General features: G+C 49.7%; 1 protein-coding gene across 2 annotated transcripts in view; it reads right to left on the bottom strand.

Moving 5' to 3' along the window:
• The window catches only part of AP3D1 (adaptor related protein complex 3 subunit delta 1), a 240225-nt gene that overhangs the window by 77070 nt on the left and 138583 nt on the right, over positions 1-24572 (bottom strand). The window contains exons 16-20 of one of the 2 annotated variants that reach the window (XM_075352591.1): positions 17282-17427; positions 16894-17035; positions 16330-16401; positions 14592-14667; positions 5783-5982 (exon numbers count right to left, since the gene is read on the bottom strand). In XM_075352591.1, coding sequence (XP_075208706.1) covers positions 5783-5982; positions 14592-14667; positions 16330-16401; positions 16894-17035; positions 17282-17427 — 636 coding nt within the window. The remainder of the gene's footprint in view (positions 1-5782; positions 5983-14591; positions 14668-16329; positions 16402-16893; positions 17036-17281; positions 17428-24572) is intronic. The other variant, XM_075352592.1, reaches the window with a different exon arrangement.

Genomic DNA, 24572 nt, shown 5'->3' with positions numbered 1-24572 from the left:
TTTGTGCTTACACTGCATAGGTCGCTATTTTTGGCTATATGCCCTCTTAGATGGCGACACATCAGCAGCAGGAAAGCATGGGTGCTAAGGCACAGGCTTTCTAGGCTGCGGGTATTGCACGTACTGAAGTGTTCATGTGTATTTATGCTTGTTTGCTATACACTGCACTGTACGGTCGCTAGTCTTGGCTATATTCGCCATAGAATGGCTAGACTACAGCAGCAGAAAAGCAAGGGTGCTGAGGCACAGGTTTTTTTCTATGCTGCTTGTATTGCAGGTGTTGCAGTGTTCATTTGTACTTATGCTTGTATGCTATACATTGCACTGTATGGTCGCTATTCTGGGCTATATTCCCCTAGATGGCTAGTCTACAGCAGCAGAAAAGCAGGCTTTCTATGCTGCTTGTATTGCATGTGCTGCTGTGTTCATTTGTACTTTATGCTTGTATGCTATACATTGCACTGTACGGTCGCCATTCTTGGCTCTATAAGTCGGCAGCAGCATATAAGCTACACAGGCTTTAGATGCTGTTTTTACTGCATGTGATACTGTTCCACGGCACTGAACCCCATTGTGTGCAATGCTCCCCTGTAGCACTTGGTCAGCCGGGGTCTCTACTTGACGTGGCCAAAAGAACCACCTCTCAACCCTGTCCATGGACAGGGACGGAGTTGCAATGGGATAGAGACTTGCAGTCCGGACAGGCCATGGGCAATCTGGATCATTGCTCCCTGGCCACCCTCATTTGGAATAAAATCGGTGCTCCGGGGGGGGTCCCAAGAGGCTCTCTGTATGATGAGGCAGACGTAGCTCATCAGGACTTTGATCCTGACACCGCTCTCACTCCGGATACACCGGATGGTGACGCCATAAGGAATGATCCTATAGCGTCCATCAATGGAATGTTGGATCTTTTCTCCCTCAGCTCCCCCAGCGGAGGAGTCAGCTTCACAGCAGGAGAAGTCCCATTTCAGTAGCTCAAACGTATATTGAGTATTGTTCTGGCCACGCTGACTTCAGAGAAGCAGTCCAGGAACACCACGCTTCCCAGATAAGCGTTTTCTCCAAACGTATTAAGGATACACGTTATCATTTTCCCCCTGACGTGGTCAAGCGTTGGACCCAGGGTCCAAAGGTGGATTCTCCAATCTCCAGGCTTGCGGCTAGAGCCATAGTTGCAGTGGAGATGGGACTTCACTTACAGATGCCATTGACAGACAGATGGACTCTGGTTGAAATCTGTCTATGAGGCTATCGGCATGTCGGTTGCTCCGGCATTCACAGCCGTATGGGCACCCTAAGCTTTTCAGCTGTTCTTGCGCAGCTGGTCTTGAGCACATGTACATCCGTGCCGCAGGTGGTGTCCTTAACCTCGCAATGTCTGCATTGCGACTTACCCTATTAATGCTGTCCTGGAAGGACAGTCGAGGTTTCGGTCCTTCCCAGGCTCGGGCAGGTCCCAATTGTCCTCGTCCAAAAGGGCTGAAAAGCCTCAGAGGGGCTCAGCTTCCGGCCGGGCTCAATCACGCCCAAGGAAGGCAGCCGGAGGAACCGCTACCAAGGCGGTCTCCTCATGACTCTCAGCTCTCTTATCTCTCCGCATCCGCGGTTGATGGCAGACTCGCTCGCCTTTGGCGACATTTAGCTGCCACAGGTCACAGACCGGTGGGTGAGGGACAGTGTGCCCACGTGCACAGGACAGAGTTCTGGTCTCGTCCTCCGACTCGATTCTTCAGAACGTCCCCACCTCCCCACCGAGCAGATGCTCTTCTGCAGGCAGAAGGAGTGGTAATCCCGGTTCCTCTTCAGGAACAAGACACGGTTTTCCTCCAATCTGGTTGTGGTGCCAAAAAAGGATGGCTCTTTCCGTTCCGTTCTGGACCAAAAACTGCTCAACAAGCACGTGGAGGCCAGGCGGTTCCGGATGATACCCTCCGCTCCGTCATTGCCTCAATGTCTCAAGGAAATTTCCTAGCATCAATAGACATCAAAGATGCTTATCTCCACGTGCCGATTGCTACAGAGCACCAATATTTTTCTACGTCTCGTGATAGGAAACGACCATCTTCAGTTCGTAGCTCTGCCATTCGGGCTGGCGACAGCCCCACGGGTGTTCGCCAAGGTCATGACGGCAGTGGTAGCAGTCTTGCACTCACAGGGATGTGATCCCTTACTTGGACGATCTACTTGTCAAGGCACCCTCTCAAGAGGCATGCCAACTCAGCCTGAATGTTGCGCTGGAGACTCTCCAGACGTTCGGGTGGATCATCACCTTCTCAAAGTCAAATCTGTCACGATCCAATCACTAACGTATCTTGGCATGGAGTTTCATATCCTCTCAGCGGTAGTGAAGCTTCCGCTGGACAAGCAGCGGTCACTACAGACTGGGGTGCAGACTCTCCTTCAAGGTCAGTCGCACTCCTTAAGACGCCTCATGCACTTCCTCGGGAAGATGGTGGCGGCAATGGAGGCGGTTCCGTTTGCGCAGTTTCATCTGCGTCCACTTCAATGGGACATTCTCCGCCAATGGGACGGGAAGTCAACATCCCTGAACAGTAAAGTATCCCTTTCACAGACGGCAAGGACTCTCTGCAATGGTGGCTTCTTCCCACCTCATTATCACAGGGAAGATCCTTCCTACCACCGTCTTGAGCGGTGGTCACGACAGACGCGAGTCTGTCAGGGTGGGGAGCGGTTTTTCTCCACCACAGGGCTCAGGGTACGTGGACTCAGCAGGAGTCCACCCTTCAGATCAATGTTCTGGTAATCAGAGCAGTGTATCTTGCCCTACTAGCCTTCCAGCAGTGGCTGGAAAGAAAGCAGATCCGAATTCAGTCGGACAACTCCACAGCGGTGGCATACATCAATCACCTAGGAGGGACACGCAGTCGGCAAGCCTTCCAGGAAGTCCGGCGGATTCTGATGTGGGTGGAGGCCACGGCCTCCACCATATCCGCAGTTCACATCCCCGGCGTAGAAAACTGGGAGGCAGACTTCCTCAGTCGCCAGGGCATGGACGCAGGGGAATGGTCCCTTCACCCGGACGTGTTTCAGGAAATCTGTCGCCGCTGGGGAAGGCCGGACGTCGACCTAATGGCGTCCCGGCACAACAACAAGGTCCCAACCTTCATGGCACGGTCTCGCGATCAAAGAGCGCTGGCGGCAGACGCCCTAGTGCAAGATTGGTCGCAGTTCCGGCTCCCTTATGTGTTTCCACCTCTGGCACTCTTGCCCAGAGTGCTACGCAAGATCAGATCCGATTGCAGCCGCGCCATACTCGTCGCCCCAGACTGGCCGAGGAGGGCGTGGTATCCGGATCTGTGGCAGCTCACGGTCGGCCAACCGTGGGCACTACCAGACCGACTAGACTTACTGTCCCAAGGGCCATTTTTCCATCGGAATTCTGCGGCCCTGAACCTGACTGTGTGGCCTTTGAGTCCTGGATCCTAGCGTCTTCAGGATTATTCCACGGGGTCGTTGCCACCATGAGACAGGCTAGGAAGCCCACGTCCGCTAAGAACCACAGAACGTGGAGGATATTCTTATCCTGGTGCTCTGCTCAGGGAGTGTCTCCCTGGCCATTTGCATTGCCTACCTTTCTTTCTTCCTGCAATCTGGGTTAGAAAAAGGTTTGGCGCTCGGCTCCCTTAAAGGTCAGGTATCGGCGCTATCCGTCTTTTTTCAGAGGCGTTTGGCACGCCTTCCTAAGGTGCGCACGTTCCTACAGGGGGTTTGCCATATCGTTCCCCCGTACAAGCGGCCGTTAGATCCATGGGATCTGAACAGGGTACTAGTTGCCCTCCAGAAGCCGCCCTTCGAGCCTCTGAGGGAGGTTTCACTTTCTAGACTATCCCAGAAAGTGGCTTTTCTGGTAGCGATCACATCTCTTCGGAGAGTGTCTGAGCTGGCAGCGCTGTCATCCAAGACTCCCTTCCTGGTCTTCCACCAGGACAAGGTAGTGCTGCGCCCCATTCAGGAGTTTCTCCCGAAGGTGGTATCCTCTTTTCATTTTAATCAGGATATCTCCTTGCCTTCGTTTTGTCCTCATGCAGTTCATCGCTATGAGAACGATTTACATTTGTTAGATCTGGTGAGAGCACTCAGAATCTACATTTCCCGCACGGCGCCCTTGCGCCGTTCGGATGCACTCTTTGTCCTTGTCGCTGGTCAGCGCAAAAGGTCGCAGGCTTCTAAGGCCGCCCTGGCTCGATGGATCAAAGAACCAATTCTTGAAGCCTACCGTTCTGCTGGGCTTCCGGTTCCATCAGGGCTGAAGGCCCATTCAACCAGAGCCGTGGGTGCATCCTGGGCATTACGACACCAGGCTACGGCTCAACAGGTGTGCCAGGCAGCTACCTGGTCGAGTCTGCACACTTTCACCAAACATTATCAGGTGCATACCTATGCTTCGGCGGACGCCAGCCTAGGTAGAAGAGTCCTGCAGGCGGCAGTTGCCTCCCCGTAGGGGAGGGCTGTCTTCGCAGCTCTAACATGAGGTATTTCTTTACCCACCCAGGGACAGCTTTTGGACGTCCCAATCGTCTGGGTCTCCCAATGGAGCGACGAAGAAGAAGGGAATTTTGTTGCTTACCGTAAATTCCTTTTCTTCTAGCTCCTATTGGGAGACCCAGCACCCGCCCTGTTGTCCTTCGGGATTTTTGGGTTGTTTCGGTTACACATGTTGTTCATGTTGAACGGTTTTTCAGTTCTCCGATATTACTCGGAGTGAATTTGTTTAAACCAGTTATTGGCTTTCCTCCTTCTTGCTTTTGCACTAAAACTGGTGAGCCAGTGATCCCACTGGGGGTGTATAGCCAGAAGGGGAGGGGCCTTACACTTTTTAGTGTAATGCTTTGTGTGGCCTCCGGAGGCAGTAGCTATACACCCAATCGTCTGGGTCTCCCAATAGGAGCTAGAAGAAAAGGAATTTACGGTAAGCAACAAAATTCCCTTCTTTTCTATAGATCTCTATCTATTCTAGTGTATACAGGGAGTAGTAGGCAGGGGATAGCAATATACACCCAGAGCTGCTCGTGGTACTTGGCGCATCTTGCACCTGACAGGTTCCCTTTAAATTCTCATTGAGCTAGTCAGCTTTGCCCCTTCACACATTATGAGCAACATGGGAAACGCTCTCCCGAGTTCAACACACAATGGAAGAGGACAATAGTAGAAGACCAGAACACCACGGGGAAAAAAAAAAAAAAAAAAAAAACTGGGGGCAAGTTCTATATATTCAGATTAGGTAGAATCACAAGACTTTTCATTTTCATTTTAAACTTGACACACCCTATACGTACTAATTCCCCATTCACACATAGGTAAAATACAGACAAGCACACAAAACAAGGTTCACACCTCAGTAATATTAACTAGCATTATGGGGTTATATTTTATAAACTTGACAAAAATCATCAGTGTACAAAAGCCCAGAAAGTGTTGTTTTGTGTATGTCCTCTATAAAGCATAGGTTCCTAAGGCCGGGGTCCCACGGGCGTGTGTTCTCATGCAAGGGCATCGGATGTGATATACCAATGACTTTTGGCTCAAACTCTGCTGTGAACGTGAGCCGAGTGTTATTATACTGTGATCAGAGAAGGAGGGATGATCGGATGTCATCAGCACAGTCTGATATATCCCATGCACACAGACTTGTGCGAGTGATGGGAGACTCGATGACAATCGCATCATGCTGCCATTTTTTATGGCATTCCACTTGCCCAATTTATACACTCGTGTGCAAGAGCCCTAGTGCTGTGTGCTGGATAACAAACTAACCAACCTCAGGCATCTCCTCTGTAACGATGTCCACATGGTGAGCAGGGGCAATGTCCTCATCACTCTCCGTGTGAACAGACTTGTGTCGCCGAGTCTTCCCACTATTCTTGTCTTTTTCCTTCTTTCTTTTCCGATCCTTCTCCTGGCGCTGTTTGGTTCTTCGTTCCTCCTCCAGCTTGACATATTGGTCTGAATTGGGTAGACCTAATGAACAATTGTACAAATCTCTACTCTTCAGTACAGACTAAACCTCCCAAAACATGAAAATAAAAGCTCAACAAAAGATAATTTATTCCAAAGGATTAATATGGAAAGTTCAATTTGAATAGTTCTACAGATGACTGTCCACATAGGATTTAAAGGGAACCTGTCACCAGTTTTTCTAACGGTCGCTCGGGTGCCAGCGCCTCCCCTTTCGGCCATCTTGGTCTTCCTTATTCTGAAGCCTGGGTGCATGACGCGTTCTATGTCATACACACTCGCCAGTCCCGTGAGGCACGCTACAATACTTTGATCTGCCCTAAGCAGGGCAGATCAAAGTGCGCCTGCGCAGTGCCTCAATGCCGGCGAGTGTGTATGACGTAGGAGGTGTCGTGCACCGCGGCTTCAGAATAAGGAAGACCAAGATGGCTGAAAGGGGAGGCGCTGGCACCGGAGCGACCGTTAGAAAAACTGGTGACAGGTTCCCTTTAAATCCTAACGGTCGCTCCGGTGCCAGCGCCTTCCCTTTCGGCCATCTTGGTCTTCCTTATTCTGAAGCCGCGGTGCACGACACCTCCTACGTCATACACACTCGCCGGCATTGAGCCCGGTCGCTCATTCTATCCTGCGCGCATTGTGGCAGGCTTCTTTTCTGGGTGTTCACGCGCTGGCTTCAGACGCGCACTGCGCATATGAAACTGACAAGGAGAACCCGGATGAGAAGCCTGTCACAATGGTAAGTATAAATGCGCGCAGGATAGAATGAGCGACGGGGACGTCGCTCATGTGACTCCATGGTATCACGCCCACAGGGGCGTGATACAACGGAAAGTATGCAGACGTCCATAGGGCAAGGTGCCACCCATGTGGCCAGCGGCTCTCTAATTTACATAGGAAATATGAAGGTAATAAAACGTTTTTTATTACTTTCATATTATACAATTTTACAACACAAGGATGGGTAGGGAGGTATAATTAGGGCACACATGCGTCTGCTGATAGGTTAGAACGCATATTCTAAGTGACAGGTTCCCTTTAAGATGGGAGCGGTCTGCTCAGAATTGGCTAATATATTTAGAAAGTGGTAATAAAGAGAATTTTGTTATTTACCGTAAATTCTTTTTCTTATAGTTCCGTATTGGGAGACCCAGACCATGACCACGGGTGTTTAGCTTCTGCCTCCGGAGGACACACAAAGTACTACACTTAAAAGTGTAGCTCCTCCCTCTGAGCTTATACACCCCCTGGTAGCCAGTCCTAGCCAGTTTAGTGCAAAAGCTGAAGGAGAATAGCCACCCACAAGTAGAACCGAGTAAGAACCGGAACAACCGGAGACTCTGTCCACGACAACAGCCGGTGATAACACACGGAACAAGAAACTGCCAACAGGCAACAGGGAGGGTGCTGGGTCTCCCAATACGGAACTATAAGAAAAAGAATTTACGGTAAGTAACAAAATTCTCTTTTTCTTTATCGTTCCTTTGGGAGACCCAGACCATGGGACATTCCAAAGCTGTCCCTGGGTGGGAAATAAACAGAAAAAACTAAGAAGTAGGCGGAGCCTAACTTCACAAGTGGGCGACAGCCGCCTGAAGGATGCGTCTGCCTGAGCTCGCATCTGCCGAAGCATGAGCATGCACTTGGTAGTGCTTCGAAAAGGTATGCAGGCTAGTCCAAGTGGCAGCCTGACAGACATGTTGAGCCGTAGCCTGGTGCCTAAAAGCCCAAGAGGCACCGACAGCTCTGGTCGAGTGTGCTTTGATCCCCGGCGGGGGAGGCACTTGAGTACTCTGGTAGGCGTCCGAAATGGTCGATCTAATCCAACGGGCCAAGGTCGGCTTAGAAGCAGAGAGACCCTTGCGCCGCCCTGTGGTTAGCACAAAAAGAGAGGTGCACCGCCTAAGCGCAGCGGTGCGAGCCACATAAATCCGGAGAGCACGCACCAGATCTAGAGTATGCAGCGCTTTCTCAAAGCGATGAACAGGGGCCGGACAGAAGGAAGGCAAGGAAATATCCTGGTTAAGGTGGAAGGGAGAGACCACCTTAGGAAGAAAGTCCGGGGTCGGACGGAGAACTACCTTGTCTTGGTGAAAAACCAAAAAAGGTGACTCCGGGGAGAGCGCAGCCAAATCAGAGACTCTCCTGAGAGAAGTTATGGCAACTAGAAAAGGCCACCTTTTGAGAAAGACGATACAAAGAAACCTCCCTAAGGGGCTCGAAAGGGGGTTTCTGCAATACCGTGAGGACCAAGTTAAGGTCCCAGGGATCCAAGGGCCGCCGATAAGGCGGAATGATGTGAGACGCACCTTGCATGAAGGTGCGGACCTGAGCCAGCCGGGCGAGACGCCGCTGGAACAGCACTGATAGAGCTGAGACTTGTCCCTTGAGAGAGTTGAGGGACAGTCCTAGCTGCAGACCGGACTGTAAAAAAGACAGAAGGGTCGGCAACGAGAATGGCCAAGGAGAATGGCCGGAAGAGCGACACCAGGACAGGAAAATTTTCCAAGTCCTGTGATAGATCTTGACGGAGGAAGACTTACGGGCCCGAGTCATAGTGGAGATGACTTCAGGAGGAATACCAGAAGCCGTCAAAATCCACGACTCAAGAGCCACACCGTCAATTTGAGAGCCGCAGAATTCGGGCGGAAAAACGGACCTTTGCGAGAGCAGGCCTGGACGGTCCGGAAGATGCCACGGCATCTCCACGGACAGTTGGACCAGGTCCGGATACCAAGCTCGCCTGGGCCAGTCCGGTGCAATGAGGATGACTCGACGGCCCTCCATTCTGATCTTGTGCAGGACTCTGGGCAAGAGAGCTAGAGGGGGAAACACGTAGGACAGACGAAACTGGGACCAGTCTTGAACCAGAGCGTCCGCGGCGAAGGCCTGAGGATCGTGGGAGCGAGCCACGTAAACCGGAACCTTGTTGTTGTGACGGGATGCCATTAGGTCCACGTCCGGAGTGCCCCACTTGCGGCAGATTGACTGAAACACTGCCGGGTGCAGGGACCACTCGCCACCGTCCACGGATTGACGGCTGAGATAATCTGCCTCCCAGTTTTCTACGCCAGGGATGTGGACTGCAGATATGGTGGACTTGGAGTCCTCCGCCCATTGAAGGATGCGTTGTACCTCCAACATTGCCAGGCGGCTGCGTGTCCCGCCTTAGTGATTGATGTAGGCAACCGCTGTCGCGTTGTCTGACTGGACTCGAATGTGCCTGCCTGCCAACAGGTGGTGAAAGGCTAGGAGAGCTAGAAGAACAGCTCTGGTTTCCAGCACATTGATTGAAAGGGCTGACTCGGACGGAGTCCAAGTGCCCTGTGCTCTGTGGTGGAGATGTATCGCTCCCCAGCCGGATAGGCTGGCATCCGTGGTGAGAATCACCCAGGACGGAGTCAGGAAGGAGCGCCCTTGGGACAGGGAGAGGGGTCGAAGCCACCACTGAAGAGAGCTCCTGGTCCATGGCGACAGAGCCACTAACCTCTGTAAAGAGGAAGGCCGCTTGTCCCAACAGCGGGGAATGTCCAGCTGCAGAGGACGCAGATGGAACTGGGCAAAGGGAACCGCCTCCATGGAGGCCACCATTTAACCCAGCACCTGCATCAGACGCCTGAGGGTATAACGGCGGGGCCTCAGGAGAGAGCGCACCGCCAACCGGAGTGACAGCTGTTTGTCTAAGGGCAACTTCACAAGTGCCGACAAAGTCTCGACCTGCATCCCTAGGTACGTGAGACTCTGGGTCGGAGTCAGAGTGGATTTGGGAAGATTGACAATCCACCCGAATTGGGCTAGGGTGGCGAGAGTGAGCGCAACACTCCGCTGACAGTCTGCGCTGGATGTACCCTTGACCAGAAGGTCGTCCAGATAAGGAAGCACTGCTAACCCCTGGAGGTGCAGGACCGCAATCACTGTCGCCATGACCTTGGTGAATACCCGAGGGGCCGTGGCTAACCCGAAGGGGAGAGCCACGAATTGGAAATGATCCTCTCCTATCGCAAAACGTAACCAACGCTGATGTGACACTGCGATTGGCACATGTAGATAGGCATCTCTGATGTCGATGGACGCCAGGAACTCCCCTTGGGTCATAGAGGTAATGACTGATCGCAGAGACTCCATGCGAAAATGCCGCACCTGAACATGCTTGTTGAGAAGCTTGAGATCCAGGATGGGCCGGGAGGTACCGTCCTTTTTTGGAACTAGGAAGAGATTTGAGTAAAAACCTCTGAACCGTTCCTGAGCGGGAACTGGGACAATCACTCCGTTTGCCTGCAAGGACGCCACGGCCTGCGAGAAGGCGGCGGCCTTGGAGCAGGGGGGAGTTGAGAGAAAAAATCTGTTTGGAGGGCTGGAAGAGAATTCTATCCTGTAGCCGGGAGATATGATGTCTCTCACCCACTGATCGGAGACTTGCTTTAACCAAGCGTCGCCAAAGTGGGAGAGCCTGCCACCGACTAAGGACGTGGCTGGAGCGGGCCGAGAGTCATGAGGAAGCTGCTTTAGTGGCAGAACCTCCTGCGGTCTTCTGCGGACGCGCTTTTGGGCGCCAGTTGGATTTCTGATCCTTGGCTGAGTTAGCGGACGAGGCGGAAGGCTTAGAGGATGACCAGTTGGAGGAACGAAAGGAACGAAACCTCGATTGATTCCTACCCTGGGCGGGTTTCCTGGTCTTGGTTTGTGGCATGGAAGTACTCTTCCCGCCAGTAGCTTCTTTAATGATTTCATCCAGCTGTTCACCAAACAGCCGTGAACCAGGAAAAGGGAGCACAGCAAGAAACTTCTTGGAAGAAGCATCTGCCTTCCACTCTCGAAGCCACAAAATCCTGCGGATAACAAGAGAATTAGCTGAAGCCACCGCAGTGCGGTGAGCAGCCTCTAGCATGGCAGACATGGCATAGGATGAAAAAGCTGAAGCCTGAGCAGTTAAGGTAACCATCTCAGGCATAGATTCCTTGGTGAGGGAATGCATCTCCTCTAGAGAAGCAGAGATGGCTTTGAGAGCCCACACTGCTGCAAAAGTCGGGGAAAACGCGGCCCCCGCAGCTTCATACACAGATTTGGCCAGAAGGTCAATCTGACGGTCAGTGGAATCCTTAAGTGAGGTGCCTTCAGCCACCGACACAACGGTCCGGGCTGATAGCCTAGACACCTGAGGGTCTACCTTTGGGGAGTGAGACCACTCCTTGACCACCTCAGGTGGAAATGGAAACCGGTCATCAGAACCACGCTTTGGAAAGCGTTTGTCAGGGCAGGCCCTGGGTTTGGTCACAGCGGTCTGAAAACTGGAGTGGTTAAAGAACACACTCTTCACTCTCTTAGGCGAGGTAAACTGATGTTTTTCTGCCAAAGAGAGTTGCTCCTCTGACACTGGCTGATTGAGATCCAGCACAGAATTAATAGAAGCAATCAAATCACTAAGATCTGAGTCACCCTCAGAGAAAACAATGGGATACATAGACTCCGAGCCCCGAGTGAGGGCATCCTCCTCATCTTGAGAGTCAGCTCTTGAGACAGAGCCGTGGGATAGGGAGGGGGAGGAAACCCTGCGCCTTCTCTTAGAAGGACGTGGTCTGGGATCAGATGATGAATCCTCCGTGAGCTCCGATGGATGGAGGTCAGAGGATAGGAGTCCTCTGTCAAGAGTATTAGAGGCACCCTGTGAGGGGGGCTGATGCATATTCATCAAAGTCCTGGACAAAAGCCCCATGGACTCAGCAAATGACTGGGATATGGACCTAGAAAAGGACTCTACCCAGGCCGGGGGTTAAGTCACAGGTGCAGCAGCAGCCTGAGAGACCACTGGGGGTGAGACTCCAGGCTGTGGCACCGCCAAGTTAGAGCAGACATCACAATGTGGATAGGTGCTCGGCTCAGGCAGCAGGAGCTTACATGCAGCGCATACAGTATAAAGCTTTGGAGCCTTGCTCCTTGTGTGAGACATGCTGCTGGAGTGGGGGCTTTGCAGAGAATGAACCCCAGGGAGAATATACAGAGGTCCACAACCGGAGACCGGCTGTGGCTTACCAGACCGCTGAGCGTGGTGTTGTGTGCCCTCCAGATCCCGAAGCCCGGTCCCCCAGTCGCAGCACCTCAGCATAGATGCAGAATGCAGGATGTCCCAGAGCAGAGTGAACTCTGCCTGAGAAACCAGAGCGAAGAGAGGGGGCGGGACTAGGGGCGTTCCTATAAAAGAGCGGGAACTGGAGGGCTATAGAGACCTGCAGGGAAGGAGGGACGCCCCAGCAGTGGGGAGTGTCCCTCCCCTGTGTAGAACAGCCGCCGGGAGGAGCCGAACCTGTCCCTCTGCATGAGTGACATGTGAGGGCAGGAAAATGAAACTAGGCCTCCGGCGAAGCCGGGGCCTAAATTTAAGCGGCGAGGCCGACAAGCAGGCACCATCAGCGCGGTTCTCAGGCAAAAGCTAGAGAACCCGCCGGAAAAGTTAAAACAATCACATACAGCATACTCTCCCCTTACAATAAAGGACCGGGACCCCCAACATAAACGTCTCAGGTACTTAGCTGCTGAGACGCAGGGCCATGTCCCTGGGGATGAGTGCTCCGGTCCAACAGAATCCTCAAGGGGCTGTGGATGGAGACCGGACTCCTGCCAAGCATGGAGACCGTGCTGGCTCCCACTTCAAGCCAGAGCCCAGAAGGGATGGTGAAGGAGCGCGGCATGTAAGGCTGCAGCCTTGTAAATCAACCTTAACAACACCGCCGACACAGTGGGGTGAGAAGGGACATGCTGGGAGTCCAGACGTGGACCCGCTTTTCTTCAAACTCTTTCCAAAAGTCAAACAAATCAGATGAGAATGCATGTGTGGATGTATGCCTCCTGACACAAAGCAATAAACTGGCTAGGACTGGCTACCAGGGGGTGTATAAGCTCAGAGGGAGGAGCTACACTTTTAAGTGTAGTACTTTGTGTGTCCTCCGGAGGCAGAAGCAAAACACCCATGGTCATGGTCTGGGTCTCCCAAAGGAACGATAAAGAAATGGATGTTGTGAAAGAGGTGTCATTTTGGAGAAGTTTTACTCCATATGCAATCTGATCATGGTCTGATGAAGAAGTTTCTAATTCTCACCCAGTTTCTAATTCTCACCAGAGAGCTACCCAGTGTGTGTCATGCTCACCATAAAGCTACCCAGTGTGTGTCATGCTCACCATAGAGCTACCCAGTGTGCGTCATGCTCACCATAGAGCTACCCAGTGTGCGTCATGCTCACCATAGAGCTACCCAGTGTGCGTCATGCTCACCATAGAGCTACCCAGTGTGCGTCATGCTCACCATAGAGCTACCCAGTGTGCGTCATGCTCACCATAGAGCTACCCAGTGTGCGTCATGCTCACCATAGAGCTACCCAGTGTGTGTCATGCTCACCATAGAGCTACCCAGTGTGCGTCATGCTCACCAGAGAGCTACCCAGTGTGTGTCATGCTCACCATAGAGCTACCCAGTGTGTGTCATGCTCACCATAGAGCTACCCAGTGTGTGTCATGCTCACCATAGAGCTACCCAGTGTGTGTCATGCTCACCATAAAGCTACCCAGTGTGTGTCATGCTCACCATAAAGCTACCCAGTCTGTCATGCTCACCATAAAGCTACCCAGTGTGTGTCATGCTCACCATAAAGCTACCCAGTGTGTGTCATGCTCACCATGAAGCTACCCAGTGTGTGTCATGCTCACCATGAAGCTACCCAGTGTGTGTCATGCTCACCATGAAGCTACCCAGTGTGTGTCATGCTCACCATGAAGCTACCCAGTGTGTGTCATGCTCACCATGAAGCTACCCAGTGTGTGTCATGCTCACCACAGAGTTATCCAATGTGTGTCATGCTCACCATAGAGCTACCCAGTGTGCGTCATGCTCACGATAAAGCTACTCAGTGTGCGTCATGCTCACCATAAAGCTATTATATTATACCTAATTGTGCATCATCCCTTGATGTTCTATTTATCACAATAACATTCTGTAGATCAGCTCATAGTTGCCCTATATCTAATGTTCCTATTTCAATACTTTGTGTGGCTCCCCACTTGTTTATTAATATGTATTCATAAGATATTTATTTCTATTGAATAAAACAATTTTGTTCTATTAGCAGTAGTGGTTATATCTTTTTAGGTTTATATTAAATCTTACAGTTGCATAGCATAGGAAAGAGATGGTGATTACAGTGGTGTGTCATTTACTGAGCTGTGTTTTCCGTTTAAAATCAATCAGTATTTTATCATCAGGAGATTATCACTACAGGTCTACATGTGCACGGCAGTCCGGCTAATCTGTATAATCCCTACCCCACCAGCAAGCTGCTAATCAGGGGTGTGGGAGAGGTTATACACAGCGCAGAAGTCTTAGCTGTTATATCTACATCAGACAAAATAGATGCTATCAAAATTACACCAAGTAGCTCAGTAAGTGACACATCCCTGTCCCTGGAATCAGGTCTCCATCTCTACATCATGTTGCTCTCAGATTACATAACAAAAACCTGCTGAAAGATTCCTTTTAAAGAACATATCAACTCCCAATCATGCACTTTGTATTAGAAATGTAAAAATACATATTATGTAAATATAAAGAAGAGAAGTGTGTTTCATACCTGGAACTTTGAGAGGAACAGAAAGATCAATCTGCACCACAGGTATATGTTCAACCCCAGGTGAGTCCTGGTAGAGCTGTGGAGAGAAGATGCAGCCTCAATGTGTGGCAGAACAGGTCAACGAATAATGAGGAACGAGCCCAGTGGAAGTAGCTCTATGTGACTCAATAGGACAGCACTGTAATGTGAAGACACCTAGCTGCCGGGACCTAAGAGCAATTGTTCAAATTGACTAATTACTATATAAAACAAAATAAAAGGTTTTAACAAGTTCCTTGCTCTAAAGTGACTTTAACCCTCATTAACCCCATCACGACCAGCCGATATTTCGCTTTCCGTTTTTCTTTTCGCCATTCTTCCGAGAAACGTAACTTTTATTTTTCAGTCAATATGGTCATGTGAGGGCTCGTTTTTTTGCAGAACGAGCAGTACTTTTAAATCAAACAATTCATTTTACCATATGGTGTACTGGAAAACGGCAAAAATTCCAAATGAGAAAAAATGCAAAAAAAGTGCGATAGCGCTATTGTTTTTGAGATTTTATTCACTTTATGGTAAAACTGATGTGTCAGTGTCATGCCTGAGGTCGGTGCGAGTTCGTAGACACCAAAATGAATAGGTTTACTTGTATCTAAGAAGTTTAAAAAAAAATCAGAAGTTTGTCCGAAAAGAGAGGCGCACATTTTACGCCATATTCCGTGACCCGTAGCATTCTCATTTTTCAGTGACGGCTTATTTGTGTCTCGAGCTGACGTTTCTAATGATACCATTTTCGCGCAGATGCTATGTTTTGATCGCCTGTTATTGAACTCTTGCGCAAAATTTGTGCCGACCAAAAAAAACCTAATTTTGGCGTTTGGATTTTTTTTGCCGCTACGTCGTTTACCGATCAGATTAATTGATTTTATATTTTGATAGATCAGGCATTTCTGAATGCAGCGATACCAAATAAGTGTACATTTGTTTAACCCTTTAATTTTCATTGGGGTGAAATGGGGGTGATTTGAACTTTTAGGTTTTTTTTTTTTTTTAATCTTTTAAAACTTTTCACTTTTTTTTATTTTACTAAGTCCCCCCTAGGGGGCTATAGCGATCAGGAATCTGATCGATCTGCCATATCTGCTGATGACAGCTACACAGCTGTAAACAGCAGAAATACTCATTTCAGGTCTCACCCAGCTCTGGGCCGGGTGAAAGAAAGCGAGTCATGTGAGCTACAGGAGTCATCACATGACCCTGCGCTAACATGACAATCACCGGAAGTCACATGATCACATCACGTGACTTGCGGTATTGGCCGGTGAGTAAATGTTTACCACCGATGCCATTATAATGGTGCTGTCATATATTGACAGCGCCATTTAAGGGGTTAAACGGCATGGGCAGATAACTATTCTGCTCGTGCCTAGCAGGTACACATCTCAGCTGTAAAAATCAGCTGAGATGTGCGCCGATCACTGCAAGCTGCCGGCAGCAGACCGCGGGCAGTAATACTATGACCGCTAGGACGGTTGTTTTGGGGGGGGGGGGAGGGGTGCAACTTTTGGGTCCTGCTCCACACAGTGACTCATCATGGAGAATCAATGGGAAAAAAGACTTGTTTAATTCACTTAATTCAAAAACTGAAGTGCCATTGTGCACATTTCAGAATGGTTTTCGTCTAAACTATCACTGAATTTAATCACAGAAATATTTTTTGAAACAAACAGCCAAAAAAGGTAAAGGCCAAGATAGGTACCTTCTGTGGTGATGTGGAACTTTTAATGTAGAATGGGTTATTGGCCTGTTCTTCTTTCCGTGCAGCCCGCCTCTGTAGAATACAAACAAACCGCTAATTACATTCAGAAAAGATCCTATAGCCAAAAATATAAAGCAATTACACATTTCTAATGAAAAATGACAAGCCAAGATCCATCAGATCATACCTTGAGGAGCAGCATTTGTACATTATATTCTTGGACCCAGCTTTCTTCTAGATTTTTGCATACTTAGTAATATTCCCATATAGGCCCCCTGTGTGGCTTTATTGACTTATCTTGTCATGTTCTTGTTCAATAAAAGTTTAGAATTGATTTATACTTTTGGCTATCACTCCAGATTTATATAGGATTTTCTTGTTTCATTTAGGAGAGCCTTTAATATTTATGGTCCGTTAGGTATTAAGTAGATGCTTTACTTAAAGCCAGATCTGAAGACAACTTTAACATCAGTATCAAAATACATAGTGAACCATGTCACTGAGCCTCTAGGGCTGTGTTCTTATGTATAGCTGTTTACAAGGCCAGCTTTCCCACATACTAACCCTTGCCAGCTCTTCTTCATCGATCTCTGGACGGGATGACTTCCCATGTGTCTGTTTTTCATCATGGAAGATAGGTTTAGGCTTTTCATCTTCTGATTCACTATCTGATGGAGGCTCATTGATCCAGACATCCAAGTCTAGACTAAAAAGAAATGTTAGATAGTGTATTAGTAACCATTAATTTACAAAGACAACAGTAGGGAAAAAAACGTAAGCTGCAGTTTTTCCGAACTATTGTCACAAATTGAGTGTGTGGATGGGATTGGGAGGATTCAGCTGAAGCTTCAGAGCAAACTACCCAAATGTGACCCTTTACAGCACTCTAAAGAGGAGGAGAGCCAGCCTAGCCGCAAAGTTATAGGAGAGCGTACACATGTTCACAACATACCCTTCAGGAATAGGGACTTTCTTCTGAGCCTTTGGAGCAACAGGGTTCAGTTCTCCAGCAAATAGAGCCATAACTTCCTCAGCTACGGGGACCTCCTTGGCATGAAGCTTCTGGATATATTTTACAAGTTGCAATATACAGGAAGCCTGCAGCGACACACAGAAAAGGGAAAGTCAAAAGACATAAAAGTTACTCTCCAATCAGACTAAGCTCATAAGCTAACTGGTAACATTCTTAGATCACTTCCTATAGGCTCTGTATTGCCTTTTTATTGACTGTGGAAGGGGTTAAGTCAAACATTTTTAAAACCCAATTGCAAACATTTTTGAGGGAGCAAAAATACATGCATTTCAGAAAAAATAATGCAATGTGAATTGTCCATATCTTTTAAACACATTTTAAGAGAATGCATTGTAAAAAAATCTGATTTTAAATATTTTTGCTTAATTTCAGAATGCCATACATGAAAGATGATTTTCTTCCAGCAATATTGTGATTCTCCTAAGATGTATTTGCAATCAATATATCCTGCTCAAGCATACTCATTACTAAAAAAAGACCATATACAGTTGTGCGCATAAGTTTACATACCCCGGCAGATTTTTTGCTTTCTTGGCCTTTTTTCAGCGAATATGAGTGATACAATCTTTTTTTCCACTCATGGTTAGTGGTTGGGTGAAGCCATTTATTTTCGTGATTTCTCTTTTTATATCATAACCACCAAAAACATCCGAATGACCCTGATCAAAAGTTCACATACCCTAGTTCTTAATACCGTGTATTGCCCACTCTAACATCATAGATAGCTTGATGTCTTTTATGGAGGTTGTGGATTAGGCTCTTTATTTTCTCAGATGGGAAAGCTGCCCATTCTTCTTGGCAAAAAGCCTCCAGTTCCTGTAAATTCCTGGGCTTTCTTGCATAAGCTGCGTGCTTGAGTGCTCACCAGAGTGGCTCAATGATATTTAGGTCAGAAAACTGAGATGGCCACTCCAGAACCTTCACTTTGCTCTGCTGTAGTCAATGACAGGTCGACTTGGCCTTATGTTTTGGATGGTTGTCATGTTGGAATGTCCAAGTACGTCCCATGCGCAACTTCCAGGCTGATGAGTGCAAATTTGCATCCAGTATTTGCTGATAACGTGCTGCATTCATCTTTCCTTTAACTTTGACCAAGTTTCTTGTGCCTATGTAGCTCACACATAGCTCACAGTAAGAATGATGTTCCTTTCATCATCGGCCTTGTTGACACCTCTCCAAATGTAATGTTTATGGTTGAGGCCAAAAAGTTCGATTTTGGACTCATCACTCCAAATTACCTTGTTCCAGAAGTTTGGAGGCTTGTCTCGTGCTGTTGCTGTATTGTAGGCGAGATACTTTGTGGCATTTGCACAGTTAGGCTATGTGCCCACGGGGACAGCGTCCTGCGGATATATCCGCAGGACATTCCGCAGGTGCTCCCAGGAAACCGCACCACAACTTCTGTCTGTTTCCATGCTGCGGAATGTCCTCCGGATATGGTGCGGGCATTCTGCATTGAGGACAAAGTACCATGGCTTCGGCACTGCATCCTCAATGCAGAACAAGTGCTGCAGTGATCGGGGGAGTTCATACTTACCTCCATCATGCAGCAGTTCGCTTTCCGGCAGCCGGGTCACTCTCTCAGAGTCTGCAGGAGAAGGTGGGCGGGCCTGAACTAGCTCCGGCTGTCAAATGACCGGAGCTCGTGCAGGCTCCGCCCACCTCTTCCTTCCTGTACCTGGATTCACCGCGCTCCTGTACACCGGACGGAGAAAAGTGACTCCGGTGAGGCAGGTAAGTATATGGGACCCTGCGGAGGAATCCGCAATAAAAATTGACATGCTGCAGATTTTTCGGCACGAAAATCCGGAAAAATCCGCAGCGTGGGCACAGCATTTCCCAAATGCCATAGAAATGGCTGGGGAGTAGCTGTGCTGCAGATTTCTGGAAAATCCGCGGCTTTTCCGCGAGAAATCCGCGGCAAAATCCGCGCATTTTCCGCAGAGTGGGCACATAGCCTAATAGCGTTCTTCTGGCAACTCGACCACGCAGCCCATTTTTCTTCAAGTGCCTCCTTATTGTGCATCTTGAAATAGCCACACCAATAGTTTTCAGTGAGTTTCTGTATTTCAGCTGATGTTATTTGTGGGTTTTTCTTTGCATCCCGAACAATTTTCCGGGCAGTTGTGGCTGAAATTTTCGTTGGTCTACTTGATCGTGGTTTGGTTTTTACAGAGCCCTTTATTTTCCTTTTGTTAATCACAGTTAGAACACTGCTATGGGGAGATAAGGTATGCACACCAGTGACTATGTAAGGGGAATACATGAAATAGCAGAAACTGCTGTGTGAATACTGACTTGAAAAATCCAATAGCTATATGTAAGAGTGAAAATGTGAAAAATGGAATCTGCATTACTGCCATGAACATATGAATCAAGAGAAATTTAGCTACTGAATTGATCAATGCAATAGAGCCCCAACACTACGCCAAAGTATTTCTCTACGTTGGGGTCCCTAGCTTGTGTGTGTCCTCTCATGCAGTTAAAAAACTTACCGTGTATGGGAAGCTGAGACCCAGGCTATTTATGCGTATGATATGGATTGGCAATAGGTGTGGTTGGGGAGGGTTCCCAAACGAAAGAAGGGAATTTTGTTTACTTACCGTAAATTCCTTTTCTTCTAGCTCCTAAACTGACCTAGAAATATGATTCTCCAGGTCACTACAACTACGTCGATATCAAACATGTATAATTTTGATTTTTTTTTTTTTTTTTTTATTTAAGTGGTGTTTAAAAAAAAAAAATCAGAAATTTTTTAAGAAGGGAATTTTGTTTACTTACCGTAAATTCCTTTTCTTCTAGTTCCTATTGGGAGACCCAGACAATTGGGTGTATAGCTTCTGCCTCCAGAGGCCACACAAAGTATTACACTTTAAAAAGTGTAACCCCTCCCCTCTGCCTATACACCCTCCCGTGCATCTAGGGCTCCTCAGTTTTGGTGCAAAAGCAGGAAGGAGGAAACTTATAAATTGGTCTAAGGTAAATTCAATCCGAAGGATGTTCGGAGAACTGAACCATGAACCAAAAGAACAATTCAACATGAACAACATGTGTACACAAAAGAACAACAGCCCGGAGGGAACAGGGGCGGGTGCTGGGTCTCCCAATAGGAGCTAGAAGAAAAGGAATTTACGGTAAACAAAATTCCCTTCTTCTTTGTCGCTCCATTGGGAGACCCAGACAATTGGGACGTCCAAAAGCAGTCCCTGGGTGGGTAAAAGAATACCTCGATAAAAAGAGCCGAAAACGGCCCCTTCTTACAGGTGGGCAACCGCCGCCTGAAGGACTCGCCTACCTAGACTGGCATCTGCCGAAGCATAGGTATGCACCTGATAGTGTTTCGTGAAAGTGTGCAGACTCGACCAGGTAGCCGCCTGACAGACCTGCTGAGCCGTAGCCTGGTGCCGCAATGCCCAGGATGCACCCACGGCTCTGGTAGAATGGGCTTTTAGCCCTGAAGGAATCGGAAGCCCAGAAGAACGGTAGGCTTCAAGAATCGGTTCCTTGATCCACCGAGCCAAGGTTGACTTGGAAGCCTGCGACCCCTTACGCTGGCCAGCGACAAGGACAAAGAGCGCATCAGAACGGCGCAGGGGCGCCGTGCGAGAAATGTAGAGCCTGAGTGCTCTCACTAGATCTAACAAATGCAACTCCTTTTCACATTGGTGAACTGGATGAGGACAAAAAGAAGGTAAGGAGATATCCTGATTGAGATGAAAAGGGGATACCACCTTAGGGAGAAATTCCGGGACCGGACGCAGAACCACCTTATCCTGGTGAAAAACCAGGAAGGGTGCTTTGCATGACAGCGCTGCCAACTCCGACACTCTACGGAGCGATGTAACTGCCACTAGAAATGCCACCTTCTGCGAAAGACGTGAAAGAGAGACATCCCGCAGTGGCTCGAAAGGTGGTTTCTGAAGAGCCTTTAGCGCTCTGTTAAGATCCCATGGTTCCAGCGGCCTCTTGTAAGGTGGGACTATGTGGCAAACTCCCTGCAGGAACGTGCGGACCTGCGGAAGCCTGGCTAGACGCTTTTGAAAAAATACGGATAGCGCCGACACTTGTCCCTTGAGAGAGCCAAGAGACAAACCCTTGTCCATTCCAGATTGAAGGAAGGAAAGAAAGTGGGTAAGGCAAACGGCCAGGGGGTAAAACCCTGATCGGAGCACCAGGATAAGAAGATCCTCCAAGTCCTATGATAGATCTTGGCGGACGTTGGTTTCCTGGCCTGTCTCATAGTGGCAATGACATCTTGAGATAAGCCTGAGGACGCTAGGAGCCAGGACTCAATGGCCACACAGTCAGGTTGAGGGCCGCAGAATTCAGATGGAAAAATGGCCCTTGAGACAGCAAGTCTGGTCGGTCTGGGAGTGCCCACGGTTGACCCACCGTGAGGTGCCACAGATCCGGGTACCACGACCTCCTCGGCCAGTCTGGAGCGACGAGGATGGCGCGGCGGCAGTCGGACTTGATCTTGCGTAACACTGTGGGCAGCATTGCCAGAGGAGGGAATACATAAGGCAGTCGAAACTGCGACCAATCCTGAACTAATGCGTCCGCCGCCAGAGCTCTGTGATCTTGAGACCGTGCCATGAATGCCGGGACTTTGTTGTTGTGCCGAGACGCCATGAGGTCGACGTCCGGCGTCCCCCAGCGGCAACAGATCTCTTGAAACACGTCCGGGTGAAGAGACCATTCCCCAGCGTCCATGCCCTGGCGACTGAGAAAGTCTGCTTCCCAGTTTTCTACGCCCGGGATGTGAACTGCGGAGATGGTGGAGGCTGTGGTCTCCGCCCACAGCAGAATCCGCCGAACTTCTTGGAAGGCTTGACGGCTGCGCGTGCCGCCCTGGTGGTTGATGTACGCGACCGCCGTGGCGTTGTCCGACTGTATGCGGATCTGCCTGCCTTCCAGCCACCGATGGAACGCCTTTAGGGCTAGGTCCACTGCCCTTATCTCCAGAACGTTGATCTGAAGGGAGGACTCTGTCGGAGTCCAGGTTCCCTGAGCCCTGTGGTGGAGAAAAACCGCTCCCCACCCTGACAGACTCGCGTCCGTCGTGACCACAGCCCAGGATGGGGGCAGGAAGGATTTTCCCTTCGACAGAGAAGTGGGAAGAAGCCACCACTGAAGAGACGTTTTGGCTGCCAGAGAAAGGGAGACGTTCCTGTCTAGGGACGTCGACCTCCTGTCCCATTTGCGGAGAATGTCCCATTGGAGTGGACGCAGATTAAACTGCGCAAACGGGACTGCTTCCATCGCTGCCACCATCTTCCCCAGGAAGTGCATGAGGCGCCTCAAGGGGTGTGACTGGGCCCGAAGGAGAGAGTGCACCCCAGCTTGCAGCGAACGCCGTTTGTCCAGCGGAAGCTTGACTATCGCTGAGAGAGAGTATGAAACTCCATCCCGAGGTAAGTCAGTGATTGGGCCGGAGTCAATTTTGACTTTGGGAAATTGATGATCCACCCGAACCTCTGGAGAGTCTCCAGAGCAACGGCCAGGCTGTGTTGACATGCCACCCGGGAAGGTGCCTTGACCAGGAGATAGTCTAAGTAAGGGATCACCGAGTGGCCCTGAGAGTGCAGGACTGCCACCACGGCTGCCATGACCTTGGTGAAGACCCGTGGGGCTGTCGCCAGGCCGAAAGGCAGTGCCACAAACTGAAGGTGTTCGTCCCCGATGGCGAAACGCAGGAAGCGTTGATGCTCTGGTGCGATTGGCACATGGAGATAGGCATCCCTGATGTCGATTGATGCTAGGAAGTCTCCTTGTGACATCGAGGCGATGACAGAGCGGAGGGATTCCATGCGAAACCGTCTGGTTCTCACATGTCTGTTGAGCAATTTGAGGTCCAAAACGGGACGGAATGATCTGTCCTTTTTTGGCACCACGAACAGGTTGGAGTAAAAGCCGCGACCACATTCCTGAAGGGGAACGGAGATCACAACTCCTTCTGACTTCAGAGTGTCCACCGCCTGAGCAAGTGCATCGGCTCGCTCGGGGGGCGGAGATGTTCTGAAGAAACGAGTTGGAGGACGAGAGCAGAACTCTATCCTGTAACCGTGAGACAGAATGTCTCTCACCCATCGGTCTTGGACATGTGGCCACCAGGCGTCGTCAAAGCGGGAGAGCCTGCCACCGACCGAGGATGCGGTTTGTGGAGGCTGAAAGTCATGAGGAGGCCGCCTTGGAGACGGTGCCTCCGGCGGTCTTTGGAGGACGTGACTTAGACTGCCATGTAGAAGAGTTCCTCTGGCCCTTCTGTGGCCTGTTGGACGAGGATGATTGGGATCTGGCTGAGGGTCGAAAGGACCGAAACCTCGCCTGAATTTTCCGTTGCTGAGGTCTGTTTGGCTTGGATTGGGGTAAGGACGAGTCCTTTCCCTTAGATTGCTTAATAATTTCATCCAATTGCTCGCCAAACAATCGGTCGCCAGAAAAAGGCAAACCGGTCAAGAACTTCTTGGAAGCAGAGTCTGCCTTCCATTCGCGTAGCCACATGGCCCTGCGGACTGCCACCGAATTGGCGGATGCTACCGCTGTACGGCTAGCAGAGTCCAGGACGGCATTCATGGCGTAGGACGAAAAAGCAGACGCCTGAGAAGTCAAAGACGCTACTTGCGGAGCAGAGGTACGTGTGACCGAATTAATCTCAGACAGACAAGCTGAGATAGCTTGGAGTGCCCACACGGCTGCAAAGGCCGGGGCGAAAGACGCGCCTGTGGCTTCAAAGATGGATTTCATTAGGAGCTCTATCTGCCTGTCAGTGGCATCCTTGAGCGATGAACAGTCAGCCACTGCTACTACGGATCTAGCCGCCAGTCTAGAGACTGGAGGATCCACTTTGGGACATTGAGCCCAACCCTTGACTACGTCAGATGGGAAGGGGTAACGTGTGTCATTAAGGCGCTTAGAAAAGCGCTTGTCCGAGAAAGCTCTGTGCTTCTGGACAGCATCTCTGAAGTTAAAGTGATCGAAAAAAGCACTCCGTGTACGTTTGGGAAACCTAAACTGGTGTTTCTCCTGCTGTGAAGCAGACTCCTCCACAGGTAGAGGCGGGGGAGATAGATCTAGCACCTGGTTGATTGACGCTATAAGGTCATTTACTATGGCGTCCCCATCAGGTGTATCAAGATTGAGAGCCACGTCAGGGTCAGAGCCCTGGGCTGCGACCTCTGCCTCATCCTCCAGAGAGTCCTCAAGCTGA

Source organism: Anomaloglossus baeobatrachus, chromosome 1 (genome assembly GCF_048569485.1).
Source record: "Anomaloglossus baeobatrachus isolate aAnoBae1 chromosome 1, aAnoBae1.hap1, whole genome shotgun sequence".
Lineage (NCBI taxonomy): Eukaryota > Metazoa > Chordata > Amphibia > Anura > Aromobatidae > Anomaloglossus > Anomaloglossus baeobatrachus.
The sequence above is the reverse complement of the archived record's forward strand: the minus strand, read 5'-3'. Positions and strand labels throughout refer to the sequence as shown.